This window comes from Schistocerca cancellata, chromosome 4 (assembly GCF_023864275.1).
Source record: "Schistocerca cancellata isolate TAMUIC-IGC-003103 chromosome 4, iqSchCanc2.1, whole genome shotgun sequence".
NCBI lineage: Eukaryota > Metazoa > Arthropoda > Insecta > Orthoptera > Acrididae > Schistocerca > Schistocerca cancellata.
The window spans coordinates 67,587,579-67,613,491 of NC_064629.1; the positions used below are offsets into that span (position 1 = coordinate 67,587,579).

General features: G+C 41.7%; 1 protein-coding gene across 2 annotated transcripts in view; it reads left to right on the forward strand.

Annotated features, from left to right (window-relative positions):
* Positions 1-25,913, forward strand: part of LOC126183485 (uncharacterized) — a 197,110-nt gene that overhangs the window by 87,302 nt on the left and 83,895 nt on the right. For both annotated transcript variants that reach the window (XM_049925511.1, XM_049925512.1), the window contains one exon: positions 6,317-6,605. In XM_049925511.1, the coding sequence (XP_049781468.1) occupies positions 6,342-6,605 (264 nt within the window). In that variant the 5' untranslated portion in view covers positions 6,317-6,341. The remainder of the gene's footprint in view (positions 1-6,316; positions 6,606-25,913) is intronic.

Sequence of the window (25,913 nt, forward strand, 5' to 3'; positions counted from 1 at the left end):
TATCATCAACTGCGTGCTTGGAAGCGATTCCACTTTCGATAGAAAACTGTCCTGTGAAACTGTTGGTATCGTGGTGCTGGTAAATTGTATCGCCGTCGACTGCTTTTTGGTCCACCACATCAAGCGCTCCACGGACTCGGTAATCTTCTGTCCGACCGAGCACCCCTCACATACAACTGTCGGACTTTGATTGTACTTACTTCGTACATAATGGAAATGTGAGTCGCAAGTCGAAGGTATCCCCAAAATGTATGGAATAAATAGGAATTATTAGATTACAGGTGAAAAGAGGTATTTTCCTTTCGTTTTCGGAAGCACACAACCATCATTGGATGAGAAGTTAGCAATTGGCGAGGTCACCAGACACAACACCAAGAGCTTCTTAAGCGTTCACAGTTCTTTATCGGTGATTAGCATACTAGTTTCTGTTCTCGCAGAATCCAAATTTCTCGAATCAGAGACATGTCCAGCAAAAGCGCGAAGACTATACAAAGGAATCTATCTTCTCTTCGCAGAAGATGTCTCGGACAACACCAGAAAAGCGGAACGTTATCCTAGATTATCATTTGCGGAAAGGTCACTACCTATTTCAGTGTAAGATACTGTTTCAGCATCAAGAGAACCAGAAATACGTACAAAAATGGATCGCCAGATATACTGTGACTCCACTTATTACCGTCATTAACTCTGTAATGTATCTTATGGGGAAAACTTCGTATTCTCCCGGTCTGCAAGTGTCTTCTGTAGCGTCACTGTAGGATATTTTGTGGTGTAGGTGCCTGATTATTATAATTTGGAATCAGACAAATAAAGTAGAAGATATGGTTAAAAGCTCAGACAAGATAGGATTACAAACCTATCAAACATGGGCCGTTCAGTGGTAATACGTTTACTCATCATGTGCCAAAGTTGCTGGCACAGTCAGCAAACCGACCGAGCACTTACAGTAGAACATGACCGTAATAACATTGCGTGGTCAGACATCTTCTTGCCCCGGAAAGTTTATTCGTCTTCCAGGTAGAGATCCTTCTCGAAAATTAGTCGGTGAGCTGATATCTGTGTCTCACTGAGCGGCCGCTCTGTGTAAAATCCATCTCATCCTTAACGTCTGATTCTTCGAGACTGTTAGTATCTTCGCGAAGCACCTAGTGATGCGCAACTCATCTGTCACACGAGTACGCGACGCTGCGGCACAACGGGCATAAAAATTTCGGCCTGTAAACGGAAGACTGTGCTTAGAGACTGCAATTACACGTGTTTATTAGTGTATAGATTCCAGCCGACCGCGGTGGCCACGCGGTTCTAGGCGCCGCAGTCCGGAACCGCGCGACTGCTACGGCCGCAGGTTCGAATCCTGCCTCGGGCATGGATGTGTGTGATGTCCTTAGGTTAGTTAGGTTTAAGTAGTTCTAAGTTCTAGGGGACTGATGACCTCAGATGTTAAGTTTTAAACTGCTGCCCGACTCCACAAGTGTCCTTGTTCACCTTGACTTCCTCTACACAACTCTGGTGCGTTGTAAACAGTTATCGGTTATACTCTGTATAAATTAATTTTCCACTAGCAGATATAAATGTTGCAACGGATCGCGGAAATATACTTGAAATTTTATGCATATAGTTTTCCCTCTCCTCATTACTGGTTAAAACTCTCTCGTTAGCCTACTGGCGCTCTCCGGCATCCAAGCTTAATGTTGCTGCACCATTCTCATACGCAGGGAGTAGTGGAAGACAAGTTCTATGATGACATAGAATGTAGTTAGGCTCTGAGAACCGTTGGAGATCAATCCTTTTTCTTTTGTGGAAAAATATTTTGGTTCTGTGAGTTGATTTCTTTGCTAGTGTAAACTTCGTTATTCATTGAAATTTACTTCGGTATTTTGACGGTGGTTTGTTTTTCGATCGATACCAACTTTTCACATTTGTGAAGCACAACAATAGATAATTCGATGAATTGTCGACTCAGTCTCATAAAATCGATACACAGAAGTCTGAGTGTCGCTTACAAAATGTTGTAGAGATAAAAGCTGATTTCCAGATTATTGTGGTCGAAATTACATCCTAGTTGGTAATGAGTCTGAAATACACGATTTGGTCGAGGGTAAGTTATTCAGCGATGACAGACATATTGAAATCAACTATCATTCTTATTTTTTAAATTCAGGTGTGGGATTGCTTTTCAATATGCATACTGCTTACCGAATCCAAAGCAGTCACTGAAAACTGTGAAAATTTGTGTATACCAACTGTCGGACTCAGCGAGATATTTTATATTTGTTATCGTTTAGATATAGTGAAGACAGTCCTAATAAAACTTCATAACGTATGTTATTCTCAGATACATTCAAGTGGATTCACTCTCGCTCTCGGTTTTCTATGAGATTTCGTGTTTGGAATGAGTTGATAAAGCCTGGTGACCTGTTTTACACACGACCGTAAGATTTTTGATATCTATCAAAACCTTTTTTCTCACTATTAAAATATCTCTAAATTCCAGCACAGCAACCACAATACTTACTCTCAACCGTATGATTAGGTGATAATTACTCTGGCTTATTCAAAGGGAACTTCAGCCCTTAGTCAGACAACACATCACATAAAAGATATGCACCTCGATTACACTTATTTTTAGTATTGAACACAAGTATTTGTAGTATCCAGCATGTTTAATGTTCAATGGAAATAAATAAAAGCAAGCGAGGAAACCTTACTAAGTTCTACTGTGGTCTGGTTTGTGTCATTTTCTCAACACCTTGAGACTAAATGAGGGAATAAGATTAGAACTGTCACGCACTTACGTCCATATTATTTAAATATTCTTTCACTTATCTTCTGTCCATTGTCCATTACTACTCGTTCTGACACAGTCTTGTCTGAAGGGACAATGCTTGCAAAATGAATTCCACGGTCTTGTATATAGTTGTGCACAACAACTATTTTCTCTTCCATTCACGTCCATATGACACGAGGTCCACAAAGTCACACAATACATGAACATAGGAGAAATAATTGTACAACTCCCGCCAAAACTTTACATAAAAGGTAGCATTGGTTAGTGTAGAATGGGTGACACCAAAAGTCTTGTTCCCTTATTTCTTTTGAGAGATGTACACAACGAAATAAACGGATACAGCGCATTTGTAGACAATTTTACCTGTTGTCAAATACTGAAACATACACTCCTGGAAATTGAAATAAGAACACCGTGAATTCATTGTCCCAGGAAGGGGAAACTTTATTGACACATTCCTGGGGTCAGATACATCACATGATCACACTGACAGAACCACAGGCACATAGACACAGGCAACAGACCATGCACAATGTCGGCACTAGTACAGTGTATATCCACCTTTCGCAGCAATGCAGGCTGCTATTCTCCCATGGAGACGATCGTAGAGATGCTGGATGTAGTCCTGTGGAACGGCTTGCCATGCCATTTCCACCTGGCGCCTCAGTTGGACCAGCGTTCGTGCTGGACGTGCAGACCGCGTGAGACGACGCTTCATCCAGTCCCAAACATGCTCAATGGGGGACAGATCCGGAGATCTTGCTGGCCAGGGTAGTTGACTTACACCTTCTAGAACACGTTGGGTGGCACGGGATACATGCGGACGTGCATTGTCCTGTTGGAACAGCAAGTTCCCTTGCCGGTCTAGGAATGGTAGAACGATGGGTTCGATGACGGTTTGGATGTACCGTGCACTATTCAGTGTCCCCTCGACGATCACCAGTGGTGTACGGCCAGTGTAGGAGATCGCTCCCCACACCATGATGCCGGGTGTTGGCTCTGTGTGCCTCGGTCGTATGCAGTCCTGATTGTGGCGCTCACCTGCACGGCGCCAAACACGCATACGACCATCATTGGCACCAAGGCAGAAGCGACTCTCATCGCTGAAGACGACACGTCTCCATTCGTCCCTCCATTCACGCCTGTCGCGACACCACTGGAGGCGGGCTGCACGATGTTGGGGCGTGAGCGGAAGACGGCCTAACGGTGTGCGGGACCGTAGCCCAGCTTCATGGAGACGGTTGCGAATGGTCCTCGCCGATACCCCAGGAGCAACAGTGTCCCTAATTTGCTGGGAAGTGGCGGTGCGGTCCCCTACGACACTGCGTAGGATCCTACGGTCTTGGCGTGCATCCGTGCGTCGCTGCGGTCCGGTCCCAGGTCGACGGGCACGTGCACCTTCCGCCGACCACTGGCGACAACATCGATGTACTGTGGAGACCTCACGCCCCACGTGTTGAGCAATTCGGCGGTACGTCCACCCGGCCTCCCGCATGCCCACTATACGCCCTCGCTCAAAGTCCGTCAACTGCACATACGGTTCACGTCCACGCTGTCGCGGCATGCTACCAGTGTTAAAGACTGCGATGGAGCTCCGTATGCCACGGCAAACTGGCTGACACTGACGGCGGCGGTGCACAAATGCTGCGCAGCTAGCGCCATTCGACGGCCAACACCGCGGTTCCTGGTGTGTCCGCTGTGCCGTGCGTGTGATCATTGCTTGTACAGCCCTCTCGCAGTGTCCGGAGCAAGTATGGTGGGCCTGACACACCGGTGTCAATGTGTTCTTTTTTCCATTTCCAGGAGTGTATTATATTGCCAATAAAAATTATCGAACACTGATGACCTCAGTTCTGTTTATACAGTCTAGTTCGAACATTTTGTTTGGAGGCATTCAACGTACTGGCGATTACACAGCTTATTAATGGTTACTAGGCGAACAAAAAATGAGACAGAATGTCTGGATACATCGATATTTATACTACGATTCCAGTGGTTAACACCCTTACAATTACACACGTCGTATATCATATGTAACCATGAGCGCTTATTATAGTCATATACAGGGTGTTACAAAAAGGTACGGCCACACTTTCAGGAAACATTCCTCTCACACAAAGAAAGAAAATATGTTATGTGGACATGTGTCCGGAAACGTTTACTTTCCACGTTAGAGCTCATTTTATTACTTCTCTTCAAATCACATTAATCATGGAATGGAAACACACAGCAACAGAACGTACCAGCGTGACTTCAAACACTTTGTTACAGGAAATGTTCAAACTGCGTACGAACACTTCGACTGAAATGTGCAGGAGCTCCATCGTGCATGAACCACATGTTGTGTCGTACTTGTAAAGGCATATGTTCTAGCAGCACAGGTAGAGTATCCCGCATGAAATCATGATAACTTGCTCCACTGAGCTAGGTGGAAGAACATGGGGCCCAATCAAGACATCACCAACAATGCCTGCCCAAACGTTCACAAAAAATCTGTGTTGATGACGTGATTGCACAATTGCGTGCGGATTCTCGTCAGCCCACTCATGTTGATTGTGAAAATTTACAATTTGATCACGTTGGAATGAAGCCTCATCCGTAAAGAAAACATGTGCACTGAAATGAGGATTGACACACTGTTGGATGAACCATCCGAAGAAGTGTACCCGTGGAGGCCAATCAGCTGCTGATAGTGCCTGCACACGCTGTACACGGTACGGAAACAACTGGTTCTCCCGTAGCACTCTCCATACAGTGACGTGGTCAACGTTACCTTGTCCAGCAGCAACTTCTCTGACGCTGACATTAGGGTTATCGTCAACTGCACGAAGAATTGCCTCGTCCATTGCAGGTGTCCTCGTCGTTCTAGGCCTTCCCCAGTCGCGAGTCATAGGCTGGAATGTTCCGTGCTCCCTAAGACGCCGATCAGTTGCTTCGAACGTCTTCCTGTGGGGACACCTTCGTTCTGAAAATCTGTCTCGACACAAACGTACCGCGCCACGGCTATTGCCCCGTGCTAATCCATAAATCAAATGGGCATCTGCCAACTCCGCATTTGTAAACATTGCACTGACTGCAAAACCACGTTCGTGATGAACACTAACCTGTTGATGCTACGTACTGATGTGCTTGCTGCTAGTACTGTAGAGCAATGAATCGCATGTCAGCACAAGCACCGAAGTCAACATTACGTTCCTTCAATTGGGCCAACTGGCGGTGAATCGAGGAAGTACAGTACATACTGACGAAACTAAAATGAGCTCTAACATGGAAATTAAGCGTTTCCGGGCACATGTCCATATAGCATCTTTTCTTTCTTTGTGTGTGAGGAATGTTTCCTGAAAGTTTGGCCGTACCTTTTTGTAACACCCTGTATAAAATGTTAATGATCTGTATGTTGTATGCAGTAGCAGATTGTGTCTTTTTCCAAATAGCAGATAAAACTTAACACCGATCATTTAAGGATAAGCTGTTTCGTGCACGATTTTGACGAGGAGTTAAATAGATGTGTGTTGTGTTCTGTTGCAGTACGTGGGGCGCAGTGTCCTGTGAGATGGGCAAGGCGTACGACATCGTCCGGTATCACGTGGCTCCACCGCTGCTAATCGTCGGCTTCACATGTGGCGTTCAATTGCTTGCTCTGGTTGGCGCCGGTCAGCCCGCCACACTGTCCGCCGCGCTCTCGCGCTGCTGGGGCAACACGTTTTCGTGGACGGCCGTAATCCTCTTGCTGAAGTGGGCCGCACTCTCCCTCCACGCGCCAGGCCCTTTGAAATACGGGCCGCCCTCGAGCGACAAATCCAGGCCACTCTACACGGTATGCCTCACTGTACTTGTAAACACGCTATTGCTGTAACGTGAGATAGCAGTTGCAGGATTCTTAATTTTATCAGATGTTTCTGCTGCATTCGACGGATCTAGTGATGAGTAGCCTTGCCGTGCTATAAGAATGGCTCAACGGCGGGGCGGGGGGTATTGAAGGAAGCGGGCCTTAAGCATCCGCCAATAAACCACAAGCAGCTGCACTATGTTTTCAAAACTATCCGGAAACCCTCAAAAACATACGTTTTTCGTATTAGGTGCATTATGCTGTCACCTAATGCCTTGTACTCCGTATCAGCGACCTCAGAAGTCATCAGATATCGTGAGAGAACAGAATGGGGGCACTCCGCGGAACACACGGACTTAGAACGTGGTCAGGTGATGGGGTGTCACTTATGTCATACGTCTGTACGCGCGATTTCCACACTGGTAGATCCCTAGATCTACTGTTTCCGATCAGATAGTGAAGCGGAAACATGAAGGGACACGAACAGCACTAAAGCGTACAGGCCGACCTCGTCTGTTAACTGACAGAGACGGCCTATAGTTGAAGAATGTCGTAATGTGTAATTTTCATGTAGGGCGCTTGCACCCCTTGTTGTTTTGCGTGGCACTATCACAGCACGGGCCTACTTTGATGTTTTAAGCACCTTCTTGCTTCCCAGTGTTGAAGAGCAATTCGGGGATGGCGATTGCCCCTTTCAACACGATCGAGCAGCACGACTTGTCATGGAGCGGTTACACGACAATAACATCCCTGTAATGGACTGGCCTGCACAGAGTGCTGACCTGAATCCTATAGAACACCTTTGGGATGTTTTGTAACGCCAACTTCGTGCCAGGCCTGACCGACCGACATCGAACCTCTCCTCAGTGCAGCACTCCGTGAAGAATGGGGTGCCATTCCCCAAGAAACCTTCCAGCACCTGATTGAACGTACGCCTACGAGAGTGGAAGCTGTAATCAAGGCTATGGGTGGGTCAACACCATATTCAATTCCAGCATTAGCGATGGAGGGCGCCATTGACTTGTAAGTCATTTTCAACCAGGTGCCGGGATACTTTTGATCACATAGTGTAGTCATATAGGAGGGACACCTGCTAACACCAGATCAGCCCGCTGCCATCTTCGCCGCTTAGCACTAAGCAAGGCTGGAGGGACGGACCTCATCTCCAACGGTATGCTTCTACACTTGCCGTTGGCAGCTGTTCACAACCTGGCGTCCCTTTTCAACGCAATAATGAGGATCGGCAGCTAGGCTGCAGTATGGAAGCGTGCAGAGATCGTAGCTATCACCGAGCCTGTAACAGACGTACGATCCCTATGAAACTGCCTGCCGATAAGCCTAGTCCCTCGAGTATCCAAGGCATTCTAGAGTCTCTTCCTCCGAAGTCTACGAGACCATGTGGAAGCTGAAAACTTTACAAGATGTCCAATTCGGAAAGGGCACTCTCAGCTGACCAAGTATTGCGCTTGATGGAGGATGCAATTGGAGCCTTGCCGTTTGATGTCACCAGAGCTTTTGACTTCGTGTGGCATGAGAGACTACTGTTTAACTTGGTAATACACGCAGTACAAAAACAACACGTGAGACTACTAGGCAACTACCTGGAAGGCTTATGTACGTGGTGCCGACGCCACTTCAATGTCACCAGCCTACCGCAAGGGTCGCTGCTTGGGCTAATATTGTAGACGTTATACGCGACAGACATTCCCATGAAACCACAGGTGAAGCCGGCCTTATACGCTAATGACATGGCCTTGTGAACCGAGAACTTAAATTCACAGATACCGCAACGAAGACTTCAAGTAGTGATAGATCAACTCCGTGACGGCTGTTTCTCAACCTGAGCAAAGCGCAGGCCATTATGATTAAGAAGAGGGTGCTCGGTACTACCCACCTACGGGCTTCTGTACCGCGACTGAAAGGACGGTGTCGAGAAGCTGCAAGACTTTCTACAAACAGATTGCTAACTCTCCAAATATACACATCAGAATCCTCAGCAACTAAGGCAGCTTGTGGTTCACTCTGCTATGGCCACGTCACCTTCGGAACTAACGTGGTGCAATAATAAAGAAATAAATAAATAAAATATTAAAAAATACTACTTCGGTAGCAGTAATAGGGTCCACCATATTTTACTGCCATACATAAGGAACAGACACAAAACCATGCACGAAGAATGAAGGGAAAATACAAGTCTAGAATTTTAATCTTACACTGAGATGGCAAAAGTCATTGGACAGCGATACGCACATATACAAAGGGCGCTAGTATCGCTTACACAATGCATAAAAGAGAAATTCATTGGCCGATCTGACATATTCAGGCGATTCATCTGAAAAGGTTTCCGACGTGATTAAGGCCGCACGACGGGTATTAATAAACTTTGAACTCAGAATGGTAGTTGGAGCTAGCTGCATGGGACATTCCATTAGGGAAATCGACAGGGAATTCAGGATTCCGATATCCATAGTGAAAAGAGTGTGGCAAGAATACCAAATTCCAGGCATTACCTCTCACCACAGACAACGCAGTGGCCGACCGTGAGCAGCGCCGTTTGCGTAGAGTTGTCAGTGCTAATAGACAACAAACGCTGCGTGAAATAGCCACAGAAAGCAATGTGGGACGTACGACGAATATATCCGTTAGATGGCAACGGACGATCGACGAGAGCGCCTTTGCTAACAGCACGACATCGCCTGCAGCACCTGTCCTGTGCGAGTAACCATATTGATTGGTCCATAGACGACTGGAAAACCGTGGCCTGGTCAGATGAATCCCGATTTCAGTTGATAAGAGCTGGTGCTACGTTTCGAGTGTGGCGCAGACCCCACGAAGCTATGGACCGAAGCTGTCAACAAGGCACTGTGCAACCTGGTGGTGGGTCCACAATGGCGTGGGTAGTGTTTACATGGGGGGACTGGGCCCTCTCGTCCAACTGAACCGACCAATAACTGAAAGTGGTTACGTTCGACTGCTTGGATACCATTTGCAGCCAATTTTTATGGGTGACAATGCGCAATGTCACTGAGCCACAATTGTTCATAATTGGTTTGAAGAACATTCTGGACAGTTCGAGTGAATGATTTGGCCCCCCTTATCGTCCAACATGAATTCCAACAAACATATATGGGACATAGTCGAGCGGTCAGTTCGTTCACAAAATCAAGCACCGGCAACATTTTCGCAGTTATGGACAACGACAGAGACAGCATAGCTCAATATTTCTACAGGGGCTTCTGGCGACTTGTTGAGTCCATGACACGTCGAGTTGGTGCACAGCGGCGGGCTGAAGGTGATCCGGCACGATATTACAAGTTATCCCACGACTTTCGTCACGTCAATGTAAACTGCAAGTTAAGAGTTACCAGTACTGAGGCGGTGCACACGCCGCTTCAGTTCCACCCCATCCAAGAGTACGTAGGCAGCGTATGGGACAACGCTGCGGAGGTACACATGAGCTTTGAAGGACTCCGTCCCTTCCTGCATTTGCCGCGAGAATACCCATCCACCGAGCTAGAACGGATCAGCCACGCGCCTCTGAGCGCATCTTCTACCAGAAGACAGTGTGATTACGAAACCGTCACATACGCACTCTGGGGGCCCGCGTGGAACGAGATGACCCCAACTACTCCGGATGTAAAGTTTCGGTACCACTGATAACGAGTAAGGCAAAACAGAACAGCAGCACAAGAAAGGCCAACAGCCAGTTCGGACGCAACAGCAAACGCGGGACTGCGGAAAAACACGTTATTTCTGCATCTTCCTTACGCCAGATCAGTTGTTATCGGGTGCTTACCTGGATGTCACTCATTAGCATTTACGTACACCTGACTGCGGACTTGGATTTGGAAGTTGTTATACTGCTAGTCGACGTCGCGATCTTGTCTGGTATTTATTGTGTGGACTGTGATAGTGAATTGTCTTGATATGAAGGGAACGATCATTCCAAGCAAAAAAGTCTAGCGAACGTGGACTATAAAGTGTATACCTTATGAGGTACGGGTATTTTTTCATCTTCGCTGCTGTGAAACATGTCTCTTCTAGCGAACAACAGCTCATATCGCTTCAGGTATGCATTTTAGAACCAATGTTAACTAAACAATTTTTTCTTGTTTTGGATGTATACTACCTCATCCCAAAATATGTAAATCAAGGAGCATGCAGTAGAGAAGATTTGTTTCACAGTATCTAAGATAAAGAAATGATCATAACTCTTAAGGAACGCATTTTAGAGCCGATGTTTACATACACATGATTACTCTGCAATTCACAATCAACTGCCCGTTAGAGGGTTCATCGCACCTCCTTCCAGCTATCTGTTACATTATTACTCTATTAAACGCTAATATTCAGTACGTGAAATCAAATAAGCATTTTGAAGTACAAAGTATTGGAAACACAAATTTACATTTTGGCAGCAGGTGGAATTGTTAAGACGTTAAAGACACTCAGTTCATTTGCAACTATCACATGTTCCATGACAGGGGCTATGGCAAGGGGGCGGGGGGCTATGGGGCTATAGCCCCCCTCCCCAATATGGAGTATCATATTACACTGGATAAAATGACTTCAGAAATCAGCGAATATACTACTTCAACAGATTCACTCATTTTTTTAATAATTATGTAGCAATATAGTTTACAATGTATTTGAAATACACTTTAACAAAAGAATAAGAGCGGCAAATAGCTTACTGTCTAAACCAATAAATATAATTTAGCTTAAAATGGGCGTCTTGTGAAACGTCCCCTTAGAACAATTATACACGACTGTGCTGATAAACCTCTTACACTACTTGCTTTTCAAACAGCTGAGCAAAACTGAACGTACTCAAACATTCACTAAAGTGACACACAATATTTTTAGCGCAACGCAATCTGACTATCAAAGATCCCTGCCAAAGAATGGCCCTGAGTAACATTAAACAACACCTTTCAGAAATCACTTACCTCACAAAAATCTTCATTACTCGAACTACTGCTATACAGCGAGCACCACTACTGCCAGTTAAATAAAAGATTCAAACTACGGAAGGCACTAACTACTGATAGGGATAGTTAGAAAATGAAAGATATTAATAGAGAACAAACAATGTATTTACCTTAATAGTCATAATATATATATATATAGCAGTTCATGACAAATTACAAAACTCCGCCATCTCTCTCCCCACATCCACCACTGCTGGCGGCTCACCTCCAACTGCGCAACGCTATGCGCTGTTCACATCCAGCTGCCGCTGCCCAACACTACAATGGCAGACAACAATGCAAACTAGCCACAGATTGCACACAGCACAGCCAGTGATTTTCATACAGAGCGCTACGTAACGTTGCCAATAAGAAAACATAAACAGCCTACTTACATAAAGAAAACATAAACAGCCTACTTACATAGCCCCCATGCTCCCCACAAAAAAATTTTACAAATTGTTTTGGGCAGTGGCCAATAATGATTTGAAAAAAATTTTCATAATTACAATAACAAAGATATCAAATGCACACACTTATTTATACAATGTTGCTCAGAAGCTAAAATTTTCTCACAGTCCATAAAGACAGTCCAGATTGTTCATCACAGTAATATTTCAGTGTTTTTTTTTTTTTCAAAGTCTGAGCAGTAAAAGACAATGCACACGGAAGTAGTGGATGTCCATGCAGTCTTGAAGAAGTAGTGTTGTCCTTCCAACTGAAAGACAGTGCTGACTCTTGACATGCTGACAGGTAATGGGCCACAACAGAGCAAACCCACAGCAGAGTCATTCGACGTTTTGAAGAATATTGGTAGGTAGGTCATCACAGGGTAGACCCACTGTAGTCCTGGTAGAGATTACGGTATTGGTGGGCCACCAGAGGTGCAGACCCACTGTAGTCCTGGTAGAAATTATGGTATTGGTGAGTCAGCAAAGGTGTAGACCCACTGTAGTCCTTGTAGAAGTAATGGTATTGGTGGATCATCAAAGGTGTAGACCCACTGTAGTCCTTGTAGAGATGGCCTGCAGCCATTTTTCGGAATTGTCCTTAGAACCAGCAATGCTGTTATCCAGTCCCTTGCTGAATTATCAACACACGTGCAAACACTAACAGTCCCTACTTCTCGCATATTGTCCATATACTATGACCAACAGAAACGTGTGCAGTGAAATGCAACTTACAAGTTAATAATATGATGAACTGGTGTCAATTACAATTTTATAACATAAGAATACAATAACAAAGGTGCAAAATACATCATTAAAGAACATAACAATACAGATAACATTTGTAGTACAGGCTTTACAAAAGAATCGAACTAACATATACATCAGTGTTACAGGAATTATGACAGGAGTACATACATAAACGATCAGAATAAATTTTGAAACATCAACTTCACACATGAGCATTAAAACAAAACAGAATAAATAATGTCTAAGCATATTTACAAGGTAAATAACATATTATTAATGCCAATTATTTTTGAGGGTAACAGTATTCCTCATCATAGTGAATGTAGCTTAGTATTAGAAAAATTCTACAACATAAATCGTATCACATAAACACATAGAGACAGGAAGAACACAAATACACAAGGGTGCACAAACATATTGCGGAATAATACAAAAGGAAAGGACAGGGTTCGTTTTCAGTGTAACATTTGGTACTGCAGTCCAACCCAAAACTTCATTCCATAGATCTTTCGTCTTATTTCAACATTTGTTTCCACCAAAAAATCCTATCCAAGCATGCTTTCTGTATTTATATGGTCACATATTTCTTACCTCATTATTTATTTTCCATTATCTTACCTCATCATTTATTTCCAAGAAAATCCTACCTATACCTGCTTTCTGTACTTTTTTCGTATAACTTCTCAATGCATTTCTTCCAATTCATCGCAACTCATTCTCTTATAGTCTACCCCCTCTTAAGCTAACTTAAATCTACTGAGCTCAGATGCTAAACTAAGGGACGAGGCAATGCAGCAGCACGTAACAAATTAACACAAATCCCAAGGACAAAAAATTCAAATTGGCAAAGCAATTGCAATATTACAACTAAGATAAGGCACTGTGCAGCATACAAGAAAAATAAATCAGTAGTAAAACTAGCTTAGAAGAGTAACACAAATTAAAATTCAGTAGCACTATGCCTGGCAAACAGCAGCAGCAAATATAAAAAATATAAAACTTATATCTATATATGACAAAGCTCAAGCAGAAAAAATATTACACTAAAATGGCCATGTCTAATACCTATGTCACATCTTAACACTAGAGTGATGCATCACGAGAACTTACACTAGCAGATAAGTTACCAAATCGTAAAGAAATTATTTATGCAATTCCTGTGAAGGGAAATGTCTATTTATGTGCCCTCGTTTCCTTGGAAGTAGATCATAAATTTCTTATTGACTGGATCTGTAGGCATAAAATAACTATATTAGTACATATATTAAATTTTATTTTAACCAATGCTGCAGTGCAGCTAGAAACTTGATATTAAACAAAATGTGTAAATAAATACATAAAGCAAGCCATATGGCATTTTTCTCAACTAGCAAGACAATAGCCGTGATATTTTCCTCATCGTTTCATTAGGCATTTCAGTGAATATCATAAATTACGAGCTCCACAGTATGCTTTCAACAAGGAAACGTCAATAGCGAGGATAATGGCCTCCCTTTTTTTTTTCTACCTGTGCTTCCGAAAAGGCACACCCTAATGGCTTGTTCTCCAGGCGTCTGACACAGCTGGTGCCCATGACACATTACGTGCAGGTGGTCACTTAACTTTCTTACGGAAATATTTACGACAACAGTTTCCGCTACAGTGACAGTCTCATATACAAAATTTCACGGGTCGAGAATTTGCGTTGCAAATGTGTAGAAACAAAATCTTATGAATATAACAGTGTCCAAAAAATTTGCGCCGGCATTGTGATACATTCACGCATTTACACAGATTTCATAACTCTTAAAGTACGATTCTTGGTTTCCAACAACCTTTTTCACAAACTAGAGTCCCTAAACACTACTCATTATTCCTTACCTTATTCATTGACACTTGTTCAATATTTCATCATAACAGATACGTAGCATAATCAAATAACTCATATAGCATCAGCTTATTGATCACAAACATACCGCAGCAGCATAATACACATAGTCATCGTAATAATAACAACATAACACCTCAGTCAACTCTCAAAATCGTCGTAGCTTCCTCCAATAATTAAAAAAAATTCTCTGCTCATGTCAAAAGTGTCATCTGCCTCAAACATACTTTAAAATCATGATCCCATACCAAATATATCATTCAAAGCTCTCATAATATCACAATGGGTCCGAAAAAAATGAACAGTTCACAAAGTACAGACAAAATACAATTTCGTAAGTGTGAAGTTAGCCAACTGTGCAATTGCGTAAACATGTGTCACTGATGTAGTAAAAAAAATGTTTGTTTCTCTGTTAAATAATCAGGTGGCTGTGTAATTCTGTGTTGGAGAAATATGGTACCTATGTGTAAAGTTGTATAAGCAAATACCATATTAGCCAGGGCTCCTTGTGGTTGCCAAACACATGGTACACAAAGTAAGCGTGTACCCCCCTGAGGATTAATGTAATTATACCCTCAGGTGTTACAGATTACAGCAATGGAATGAAATGTATTACGGAGAACTTTCTTTGTAATTCAAAAATCTTTCAAAATAAATGTTTTAAGTACAAAATTAATCACTCAAATACGTGTCCTGTAGCGCTAAATGTGCATCTTGTTGTAAGATAATCTCTGTGGAAGTGTCGTAGTTATTGTCCTCCGAAAGCTAAGTTCTGCAGAAGCCAATGTACTTACCTCATGATAAACAAAAGCGAAATGCTTTGCGTAGAGATATCTTAGTTATTATGCTTATTGTCGTGATGATGAAAGTACTGTGCTGTAACGTATTGTTGTGCTATGGAAAAGGCTGTCTCCTTGTAGCTATACCACAAAAGTTACTACTAAAACATGTTTTACTTTCCAGAATAATTCAGAAAAACTGTGCAGATATAAAACAGAAACACCGCAAAAGCAACATTGTAAATTGTCACTCATTAGTAGTGTCGTGATAAAATCGTGTAGCTGTCACATAAACCTACCACTGTGTCATCTGGTATCTCACAGAAAGTACTTTAAATCCAGAATGTTTCTTCAAGTAAACCAAAATGTTGCATTAAGATCTCATTAGCAGTACCAGTATATGTCCTAAGTATGTAAGCCTGATAGTCGTTACGTAATCGTGGAACTAACAAGCAAGAATGTACACACACAGTGACACTGTGTCCTCTGTTCACTATCACAATGCAGTGGTAATTACTGTCTAAATATGTACCCTAGGTTCTAGACTGGATAGTTAACTTCAAAACATAGTTGCATGATAATAGTTTCTAAGTGTGACAATGTATACTAGAAATGTGAAGCGAAACGTTTTATGGCAAAGACAAAGTTAAAAAGCAGATTATATTTCAATAAACGGTTTTACATGTGAAATGTGGTGTAAACCTTTACTCTTCCTAGTACGCAGAGTTTAAACTTCAACGCAATTATCATGTGGTATACGTCGGATTCTGTAAGGTCCATTGTAAACTAGAAAGAATTTGTGACTCAAGTGTTTCTTCTTATGTGACAATGAATGAGCTTTAATGAGAACTTTCTGACCAATATATAATTTCTTTGCATTTGCTTTACCGTGTAGTTTTCTCCTTTTGTCTGCTGCAAATTTTATATTTTTAAGAGCCAAATCAATTATGTCTTTGTGTCGAAGTTTATGTGTATTCGGGAAAGGTACAAGCTCACTGATTCTGTTCGGTGGTTCTTCATTCTTTAGTACAAGAGTAGGTGGTAAAGCAGTGGAATCATGAGGCATTTCATTCATCACATTTTGAAATAAGTGTAAATATCTGTCCCAATGCTGATGCTTTCTGTGACAATAAAGTCTGCAAAGCTTATTGATTTCTTTCATAATCCGTTCAGACGGGTTACAATTTGGTGAATACAATGAAATAAAAGCAGGTTTGATTTTATGATTCCGAAGCATGCGTGACCAAACAACAGATCTGAATTGCGGTCTGTTATCTGAAATGACTTTACTAACGTGTCCAACTTCATGTAAGAAATTTTTAACAAAGGCGTTGGATACAGACCGTCCAGTGGCTTTACGTAACGGAGTGAAAGAAACAAATTTTGAAGTAAGTTCAACAGCGACTAGAACGTACGAAAATCCATTCGATGTTCTGACAAGGGGTCCCAAGAGATCAACAGCAGCAAATTCTTTTAATTTAGAAGGAATAATAGGAAACAACGGAGCACGATGTGAGATAATAGATGGTTTCGCCTTTTGACAAAGTTTACAAATAGACAAGACTCTTCGAATTCTCTTTACCATATTGTTAAAATAACAAGTCGTTCGAAGAATATGATAACATTTTCGTGGACCAAAATGTGCGTAACTGAAATGAATGTACCAAATGAGCTTATTAACAAAATCGTCAGGAATGCAAAGTACCCATAGCTTGTCATCAACAGTGCAGCGTTTGAAGAGTATGTTGTTTCTAACCAGATAATAATGCCGAATCTGAGTGTGTGTCTTTTCATGCCATTTACTTTTGATATCTTTCCAAATCGGATCTTTATCTTGTTCATGAGCAATGTCCTTTAAAGATGTGGTGATGAAGTTTTCAAAGGCGACTTTCTGAATGTAAAGAATACTGAAATTTTTCTCGAGGTTGCCTTCTGTGTTACTTTTCTCAAGCCCAGCCGGTGCGCGTGACAGTGCGTCCGCAACAATGTTCTCCTTGCCGGGAATGTAGACTATTGTGAAGTGGAATTCTTGCAGAAACAATGCCCAACGTTTTAACCTGTCATGATTTAATTTTGAAGACATAAGAAATTGTAATGCACGATGATCACTGTATACTTCTACGTGCTTACCAGAAAGAAAGAAACGGAATTTGTTAAATGCCCAAACGATAGCTAAAGCTTCTAATTCAGTAACGGAATAATTTTTTTCAGATTTTGTTAGCACTCGGCTAGAAAAAGCAATGGTTTTCTGAACAGTAGTGTCATTTTCTGTGGCTTCTTGAAATAAATGGGCACCAAGACCGACGGATTTATGAATCCATGCTAAGGCAGAAATCTTGTGACAGATCTGGATGAGCTAGTATTGGCGCATGGAGTAACGCTTCTTTCAAAGAATTGAATTCCAACTGTGCTTGTTCGTCCCAGTTGCAAATAGTATTTTTTCCAGTGAGAGAACAAAGTTTTGGTGTAACTAGAATTTGCATATTCAGAAAACGACGGTAAAAATTTATGAGACCTAGAAAACTGCGGACTTGTCTTTTTGTGGATGGAACTGGAATGGCTCTGATTGCTTCTAACTTTTCAGGATCCGGCTGAATGCCTTCAGAAGAAATAATATGTCCCAAAAACCTCACCTTTGACCTACCGAATTCAGACTTTTCCAAGTTAACTGTAATTCCAGATTCTGCAAAAATACGTAACACGCTGTTGAGGATGCGATTGTGTTGTTCCCATGAGGCTTCTGCTATCAGAATATCGTCCACATATAAGGTGATATGACGTTTTAAGAACTCAGGTAATATAGAATTTAGCCCGCAAATGAATGCTGCCGAAGAAATGTTCAAACCAAAAGGAAGTTTCCGAAACTGATAACAAACGCCGAAACAAAGGAAAGCTGTGTATTTTCTGCATTCTGGATGAAGTTCGATCTGATAAAAGCTGGATCTGAGATCAATAGAAGACAACACTTTTACGCCATTAAAATTTTGAAGAAGTTCTTCCATCGTTTGCGGCCTGTCTGTTTCAGGAATGATGATAGTATTGATTTGTCTCGAATCTAAGACAAGTCTGATCGACCCATTTTTCTTCTCAACAACATGTAATGGATTGTTGTATGAGCTTACTGCAGGCTCAATAATGCCCTCGTCAAGCATAGATTGTATTTCTGTTCCAACACGGTCCCTATAATGTGCTGGAATTACGTATGGTCTAACGCAAAATTTAGTATGCTCACGAACACGAAATTGGTATTGAAATCCCTTGATTGTTCCTGTTTTGTGAGTAAAAACTGTGGAATGTGCTTGTAAAATCTCAAAAAGGTCCTGCCTATCAGTGTCATTACAATTCTCAATTGTTTGAGTTTTATTCTGAATTAACTCATTAGTTTCAAATATGCCGTCGACATCATCCCCGCCAGTACTTGCAGAGTGACTGTTAGTGTCTAGTTCCGTAGAAAATTCCGAACTGTTGTCTAACAGAAGGTAAAGCCGATTAATTTCCTCGTCATGGTTTGAGAGCCAGTCTTCAAATTTCAAAGCTATTGACTTACCTTCTTTCTCTAAACTTATTTCAGCATCGTGAAAGCTTAAGATTGCTTTGTATTCATTCAAAAAGGCTACTCCCAGTATAATTTCCGTCGACAATAATGGAACAATAAGAAAGTTCATAGAGAAGCTGTGGCTTTGACAAACGAATTCTAAGTTGGTTTGTTGGCGTACATCTACACTTTTCCCAAAGATTGCACCTTGTAATTTAATCTTACGTAACGGAAGTGTGGGACAATCGTTCGATTTGTTGCATTTGCTAAAGGCTGTTTCACTAATTACTGAAATGGGACTGCCAGAGTCAAGTACTGCAGTAAATTTTACGTCATTTACTGTAATGTGAATCACAGGATATGCAATGTTGTTATGTTTTACGTCGTGTTCTTGGAGTAAGATGTCCCTAATGTCTTCCATTTTTACGTAATTACTAGCTACAGCAGCTGCGTCGTCAGTTTCATAAGTACGTTTTGTGGCTGCCAGCGGTGTGAGTCATTGCCTATTGTCTCTGTTGGCGCGCGTCGTTATTGGGATTTGGAGACCTAACTTCTACAAATTCACTGTGACGAGAGGGCCCTGCTCTGTTTAAATCCCGCCAGTTCTGATGCAATTCAGCTCTGACGTTACGATCATATCGTCTGTCGTTATGTCGGTAGGTTCCATAGTATCTTTCTTGTCGGTCACGTGGTGGAGAATTTCTCCCTGAATCGTAACTGCACGCTGGACCGTTGCGTCTAAAGTTATTCTGTCTCCCTTGATAATAATTATTTTGGTTCCCATATTGTCTGTTTCTCTGATTGTCTCTGTGATAGTCATTACCGCGGAGAGGTGATCTTTCCCTGTAATTATTACTACTGTGCCAACGGTTGTCATACGGGTGGTGTCTGTTTTGGTCACAATTTGTATTGTGAGAATAGCCTTGTCGCGTCCAGTTATTATTTCTTTCATTGTGGAATTGCGACGGATGTGACCTGTAATTGTTGTACTCCTGTTTTCGCGTTCCGCGATTGTCAGTGTCAATTTCCAGTTCTTGTAACAGTCCCTGAAAAGCTTTAATGTCGTCTTTGCAACGTCCTGCTAAAATAATATGTCGTAAATGTTCAGGCAATTTGATTAAGCAAATGCGGATGAGGTCTGAGGGGCTATATGGGTTTGATAGGTACTGATTCTTGTGCAACATGTCTTCAAAATATTTCACAAGACTGGAAAATTCAGATTGTTCGAAATGTTTCATCATTATGATGCCATGTTTTACTCGGTCTTGTGTGGCTTGAGACCAATAAGCTGAGAGGAACGCAAGGTAAAATTCTCCTTCACTGTGACAATCGTGAATGACCGATCGCATTCTTACACCTAGTTCATTCTCCAAGTAGCCACACATAAATTCTAACCTGTGCTCCAGTGACCAGTTGGGAGGGAAACAATGAGAGAATTGATGGAGCCACGCTTGTGGATGAATGTCGTTGGCAGAATTCTTAAACGTTTTGAATTTACGTGTAGTAATGAACAGCTTATAGTCAAAATCATCATGTCGGCGAGTCGCATGTCGGTCATTGTTACGTCGTGTCGGCGGTTCCATCTCAAAATTCGGTGCACATTGCCAATTTCTTTCATAACTTCCGAAATGCCCTGTGTTATTATTTTGTGGCTGTTCCGTATTTCTAAGTTGCTCTTCCCGTGTTGGAGAGCGAGTGTCCTCTGAAATATGTAATTCTTGTATTACCTGCGTCAACTGATCTTGTACTTCCCGGATTTCTCTTTTGTACTGTGTATTGATTTGATTTTGATTTTGTTTGAATTTTCTAATTTGTTCATACTCTTCTGTGTCAATGAAGGCTACGGGTCTTGTGTCATTCAGATCATCATCTACCTTTGTAGATAAGTTAGTGACCTGATCCGAAAGTTCGGCTACTTTCTCCGATAGTGAACACATTTCCTCAGTGCGTTTTTCTGAACCAAATTTCAGAGTGTCCATTTGTGTTGAAATCGAATCTACTGTGTCCTTTAAGTTTTCCTGAGTTTTTGCAAGTTGCATAACCGAATCGGTAGATGCAACTGAGTCAATTTTAGCCCACAAGGTCTCACGATTTTCATGAACAATGGTTTGCAGTTCTTTTATGGCTGCTTCGTGATTCTGTAATGCATTTTCATGCCGCGAAAAAATAGGTTGAAAATGCTCACAAATTTGTGTTTTTACGTCATTACAGACTTTTTGACATTTCGATTCAATGTTATGTAACTCAGTAGTTAAATCTTCACGTGTTTGTTCAAGCGTTGTGTGAAGATTTTGTTCCATTGCATCTAACTGTTGCTGTGTTTGTCTCTGGTGTTGTTCCATTGTGTCTAACGTTTGAAGCTTTTGCTGTGTTTGTTTCTGATTTTGTTCCATTGTGTCTAACTTTTGAAGATTTTGTTCCATTGTGTCTAACTGTTGCTGTGTTTGTTTCTGATTTTGTTCCATTTTTTGCATTAATTGCAATAATAATCTATTAGTGTCTGGAATCTGTTTCTCTATGATTTTTGGCAGTGCATTATCACCGGCAACATTCACATTTTGACAAGCAGAAAATGTGTCTTGACTCATTTGAGAAAACGGTGAGGACCCAAAACCTAAGTCTACAGTATTTGCAATATTGTGTTCTGTCATTTCGGATTCATGAGGCGAGCTGTTGCCGACCGATCGATCGATAATGCTTCCCTGTTCACTAATTGTTTCACCGTCTACACCATTATTTGCCGCCCGCTCCATTTCCCTATGCACAATTACCAAATTACTACTTCGAATGTCTGTTAATTCACTACACAGTGGTACTGATAAGCTACGCTCGTCGTCACTATTATTTTTCAGTTTACTTTGGAGCCTAGTGTTACGTTTTTCACACGCCATTATTGTCACAATATTTCACACGATAACACAGAAAAGCACAATTTGAAGAGCAAAAATAGGGGAACACATTAACATAGCACTGAAAATAATATCTAGTTAATTGCAAGCGCAGCTGCAAAATACTTGGTGCAAATCTACATGCATGCCACAACTGTTTTACTGTGCAACAATGAAAGACTGCAACTACAAAGGAGATTCTCTCTACAATTACGCACTAGCAATAAACAATAGCTACACTAATTACACAAACTACAAGAAAAAATCAGAAGATTCCAGTGAGGTATCCTAGGCTAAGGGTCGACATATGAAACGTCCCCTTAGAACAATTATACACGACTGTGCTGATAAACCTCTTACACTATTTGCTTTTCAAACAGCTGAGCAAAACTGAACGTACTCAAACATTCACTAAAGTGACACACAATATTTTTAGCGCAACGCAGTCTGACTATCAAAGATCCCTGCAAAAGAATGCCCCTGAGTAACATTAAACTACACCTTTCAGAAATCACTTACCTCACAAAAATCTTCATTACTCGAACTACTGCTATACAGCGAGCACCACTACTGCCAGCTAAATAAAAGATTCAAACTACAGAAGGCACTAACTACTGATAGGGATAGTTAGCAAATGAAAGATATTAATAGAGAACAAACAATGTATTTACCTTAATAGTCATAATATATATATATATATAGCAGTTCATGACAAATTACAAAACTCCGCCATCTCTCTCCCCACATCCACCACTGCTGGCGGCTCACCTCCAACTGCGCAACGCTATGCGCTGTTCACCTCCAGCTGCCGCTGCCCAACACTACAATGGCAGACAACAATGCAAACTAGCCACAGACTGCACACAGCACAGCCAGTGATTTTCATACAGAGCGCTACGTAACGTTGCCAATAAGAAAACATAAACAGCCTACTTACATAAAGAAAACATAAACAGCCTACTTACACTTGTTATTTATTAATATATGTTGGATGTATATTAATGTACGAGTAACACAATAATCAAGAAAGCTGAATATGCCGGGTATGCCTACCAAAACTTAAATTGCTGACCCCAGACAAAAACTTTGAAATCGCCGGACATTTGGGTCAAATCGTATTATGTTTCCGGGCACAAACATTCTGTAGACACGTTTTTACCCTGAACTCCAAAACAGTTACCAAAAACTACTTTAAGCAACACCAAATTTTACCACTTTTTCGGTGGAGGATCCCAACTCTCCTTTTGTTACACGATATTCCATTCCCCCAACCCCCCTCCACCACCCTCTCCACCGCCATTAGCCCCCCCCCCCCCCCCCTTGACTGACTTTTAGAATCGCCCCTGTTCCACAGTAAGATTCCATCTTCTGTTTCAAGGTGCAAGTTGGTGCACGATCGAGGAAGCATAGCGTAACTATCCATATGTTATATAAATAGTTATAAAAATACATAGCGTTTTACTCACTATAAAATTATGTAACTGACATAACAATATATTTGAAAAGGCTTTAATATATTACACAGAGCTTAAATGTGTATAAAGCGAAATATTTACTGCTGCAAACACATCCTGAGTTCCTAGGCACACTATCCTCCTGTATGAGCTAGCTAAAACTTTGGGCCTCTCTCACCCATAAAGGAACCATTGTGAGGTGACACCTCACATGTCAGCTCTTACTGACACACATTTTTTTAATAACCAAATAAAATCTGAATTTGCCCCTGGGCTCAATGTTCCTTTGCTTTAATTCTTAGGCTTCAAAAGTACCATGAAAATAGGATTCACTGAGGAAAGTATTGTGATCGTCTGACTACAACGTCAAAAACTCAAGTTTTGGTACTGTGAACCGCTGCGTGGCGCTCACGTGATCAGATCGTGACAGGCAAGTGGAGACATCGATCTCATGGGACACCAGTATGACAGTCCGAGCATGGCGACGGTCACAGAGAGACAATGGAGGGAAATGCGCCTTAGGGCTATAGTGAATGGCGTGTGGTCACAGTTAGGAGTATGTGACAGAAATCTAAAAACCACGTCGAGGATGCAAGGAGGATGCTTCGGGAACCATTGCTTTGGGTGGCTGTAGAAGACAGATCAAGACACAGTTTTAGCATGAGAGCAATGGGATTCAGTACTGAAGAACAGACATTGAATGACATAGTTATTTCAGTAATGTTATACAATCAGACTGCAACAAAAATAAAATTGTAGCGCAAAAAATGATTGGTAGTACCTTATCTAAAGCTGATCTCTTGTTGTACATTGCTACCTTTTCGCTTGGGCCCATGTCCACCAATACATCACCAACCATTTATGATGCATTATTATACAGTCGAAGGATGCTGTACAATGTCTCCAGTTTCTATTTTCCCTCAAAAATTGCTGCTATGTTGATGGGATTTAGTGAGTACCTCTTAAAATCAGTTTTGGCTTAAGTGTTTTAAGGTTGCAGATCTACTCCAGGAATTTGAACTAATCTGTAAATAATGGTCCGTTTCATTGAACTGAGTATTATTTTCTCCTGAGCACCTCTTTGTGTATTTCTACACTTACAAGGGTTAGTCATAAAGTTTTAATCATCAAAACGAAAAAAGAAACCAAGCTGTAATCAAGAAACGTGGTGTTGGTGCTAGTCCTCATATTCACCTTTCATTGTGATACATTTTTCGCCAACAATAGATGATTCAGTGGAGACCGTACAACACCTCCATTCTGTAAGCCGTGTATCGGTGGCTGGGGCTTACAGTTTGGCTCTGTAGCTCACCTTGCGACTTCTAAAGCTTAATGTCCCTGTCTGTGTAGATGATTACTCTTGATCGGGTTCCATTAATGAAGTGGTGATGCAACTGTTGTGACTGTGGAAAAATACAGGTCTGCTATTCCGTGAAGAGTATGCACATTTGTTTTAAGGGATGTTTACCACTTATTTAGTGCACGAGTTCTTGCCAGAGCAGTGTTAAAATTACATGAACAAAATATTGCATAACGTTCCACATTCCTACCTACTTCATAAATCAGTACTGACACTTATGAATAATAATAATATTGCCCACACTTTCTGATCACGGAATCGATGCCAACGATCAGTATAACTATTCTCAGCATTTAACACACCTCAGCTCAAAATATTAACAATTGTGATCCGTGATCTAATGTACAGGGTCGGCCACCACAACTCATCTCCCCTGTCAGTGACTGTGAAGCACTTTGACTGGTCAAGGTCAGGAAAAAGCAATGCTTCCATGTATGGAAATGCTCTGAATAGCCAATGAGATGTGTAGACGCTGTCTTCAGTTAGCACCCAACAAAGACGCCGCAACAACGTGATATTCTAGCCAAATAGTAGGGCTTGTGACATATTGCACAACATTATGATTTGCTCAGCGCCAGTTTGCCATAAGTGTTATACACGGCCCCCCCCCACCTTAATTTTTTTCAAAATGAGAAATTCGCAAAAACAATGAAAAGTTTGAACTCAATAAGTCGCACACCGTCTTGCAAGCTCCTTCACTAAGACTGTAGAATATTTCCTTGTTTGTTAATGAAATTAATATAGTTTGATAGGGCTTAAATATTACCTTGATCTTGTCTAATTACCGAAATACCGTAAAGTAAGCTAACTCTTACAAGATGAAACACGGCAAGTGCCATAGCCTGATTTCCCAGAAACTTCGCTCAGAGGAGTAGGAGTGTAAATAAGCAAACATGTGTCTCAGCTTATCCGTAGATACTCGACTGTTTCTGTCGAAACGACGATCAGAGCTTCAGACGTTATATATTGTTGTTGATTTTGGAGTGTACAGGCACTCAACGGTGAAGTTATTAGAGCCATTACAAATATTAAAAGAAACTAATATGAGTGAAAGGGCTAAAAACGTTGGCACACTGACCCTTGCACTCACTTACTCCCACACTCCCACACAGTCACTCCACATTACACTTCGTAAAACAAAGGAGTGAAAGGTGTAACACCTGGGATGAAAAAAGAAGTAAAACGATAGAGGAGCTAAAACAATGGGACAGGGATATGTGACTAGCTGACCATTTACAAAGAAA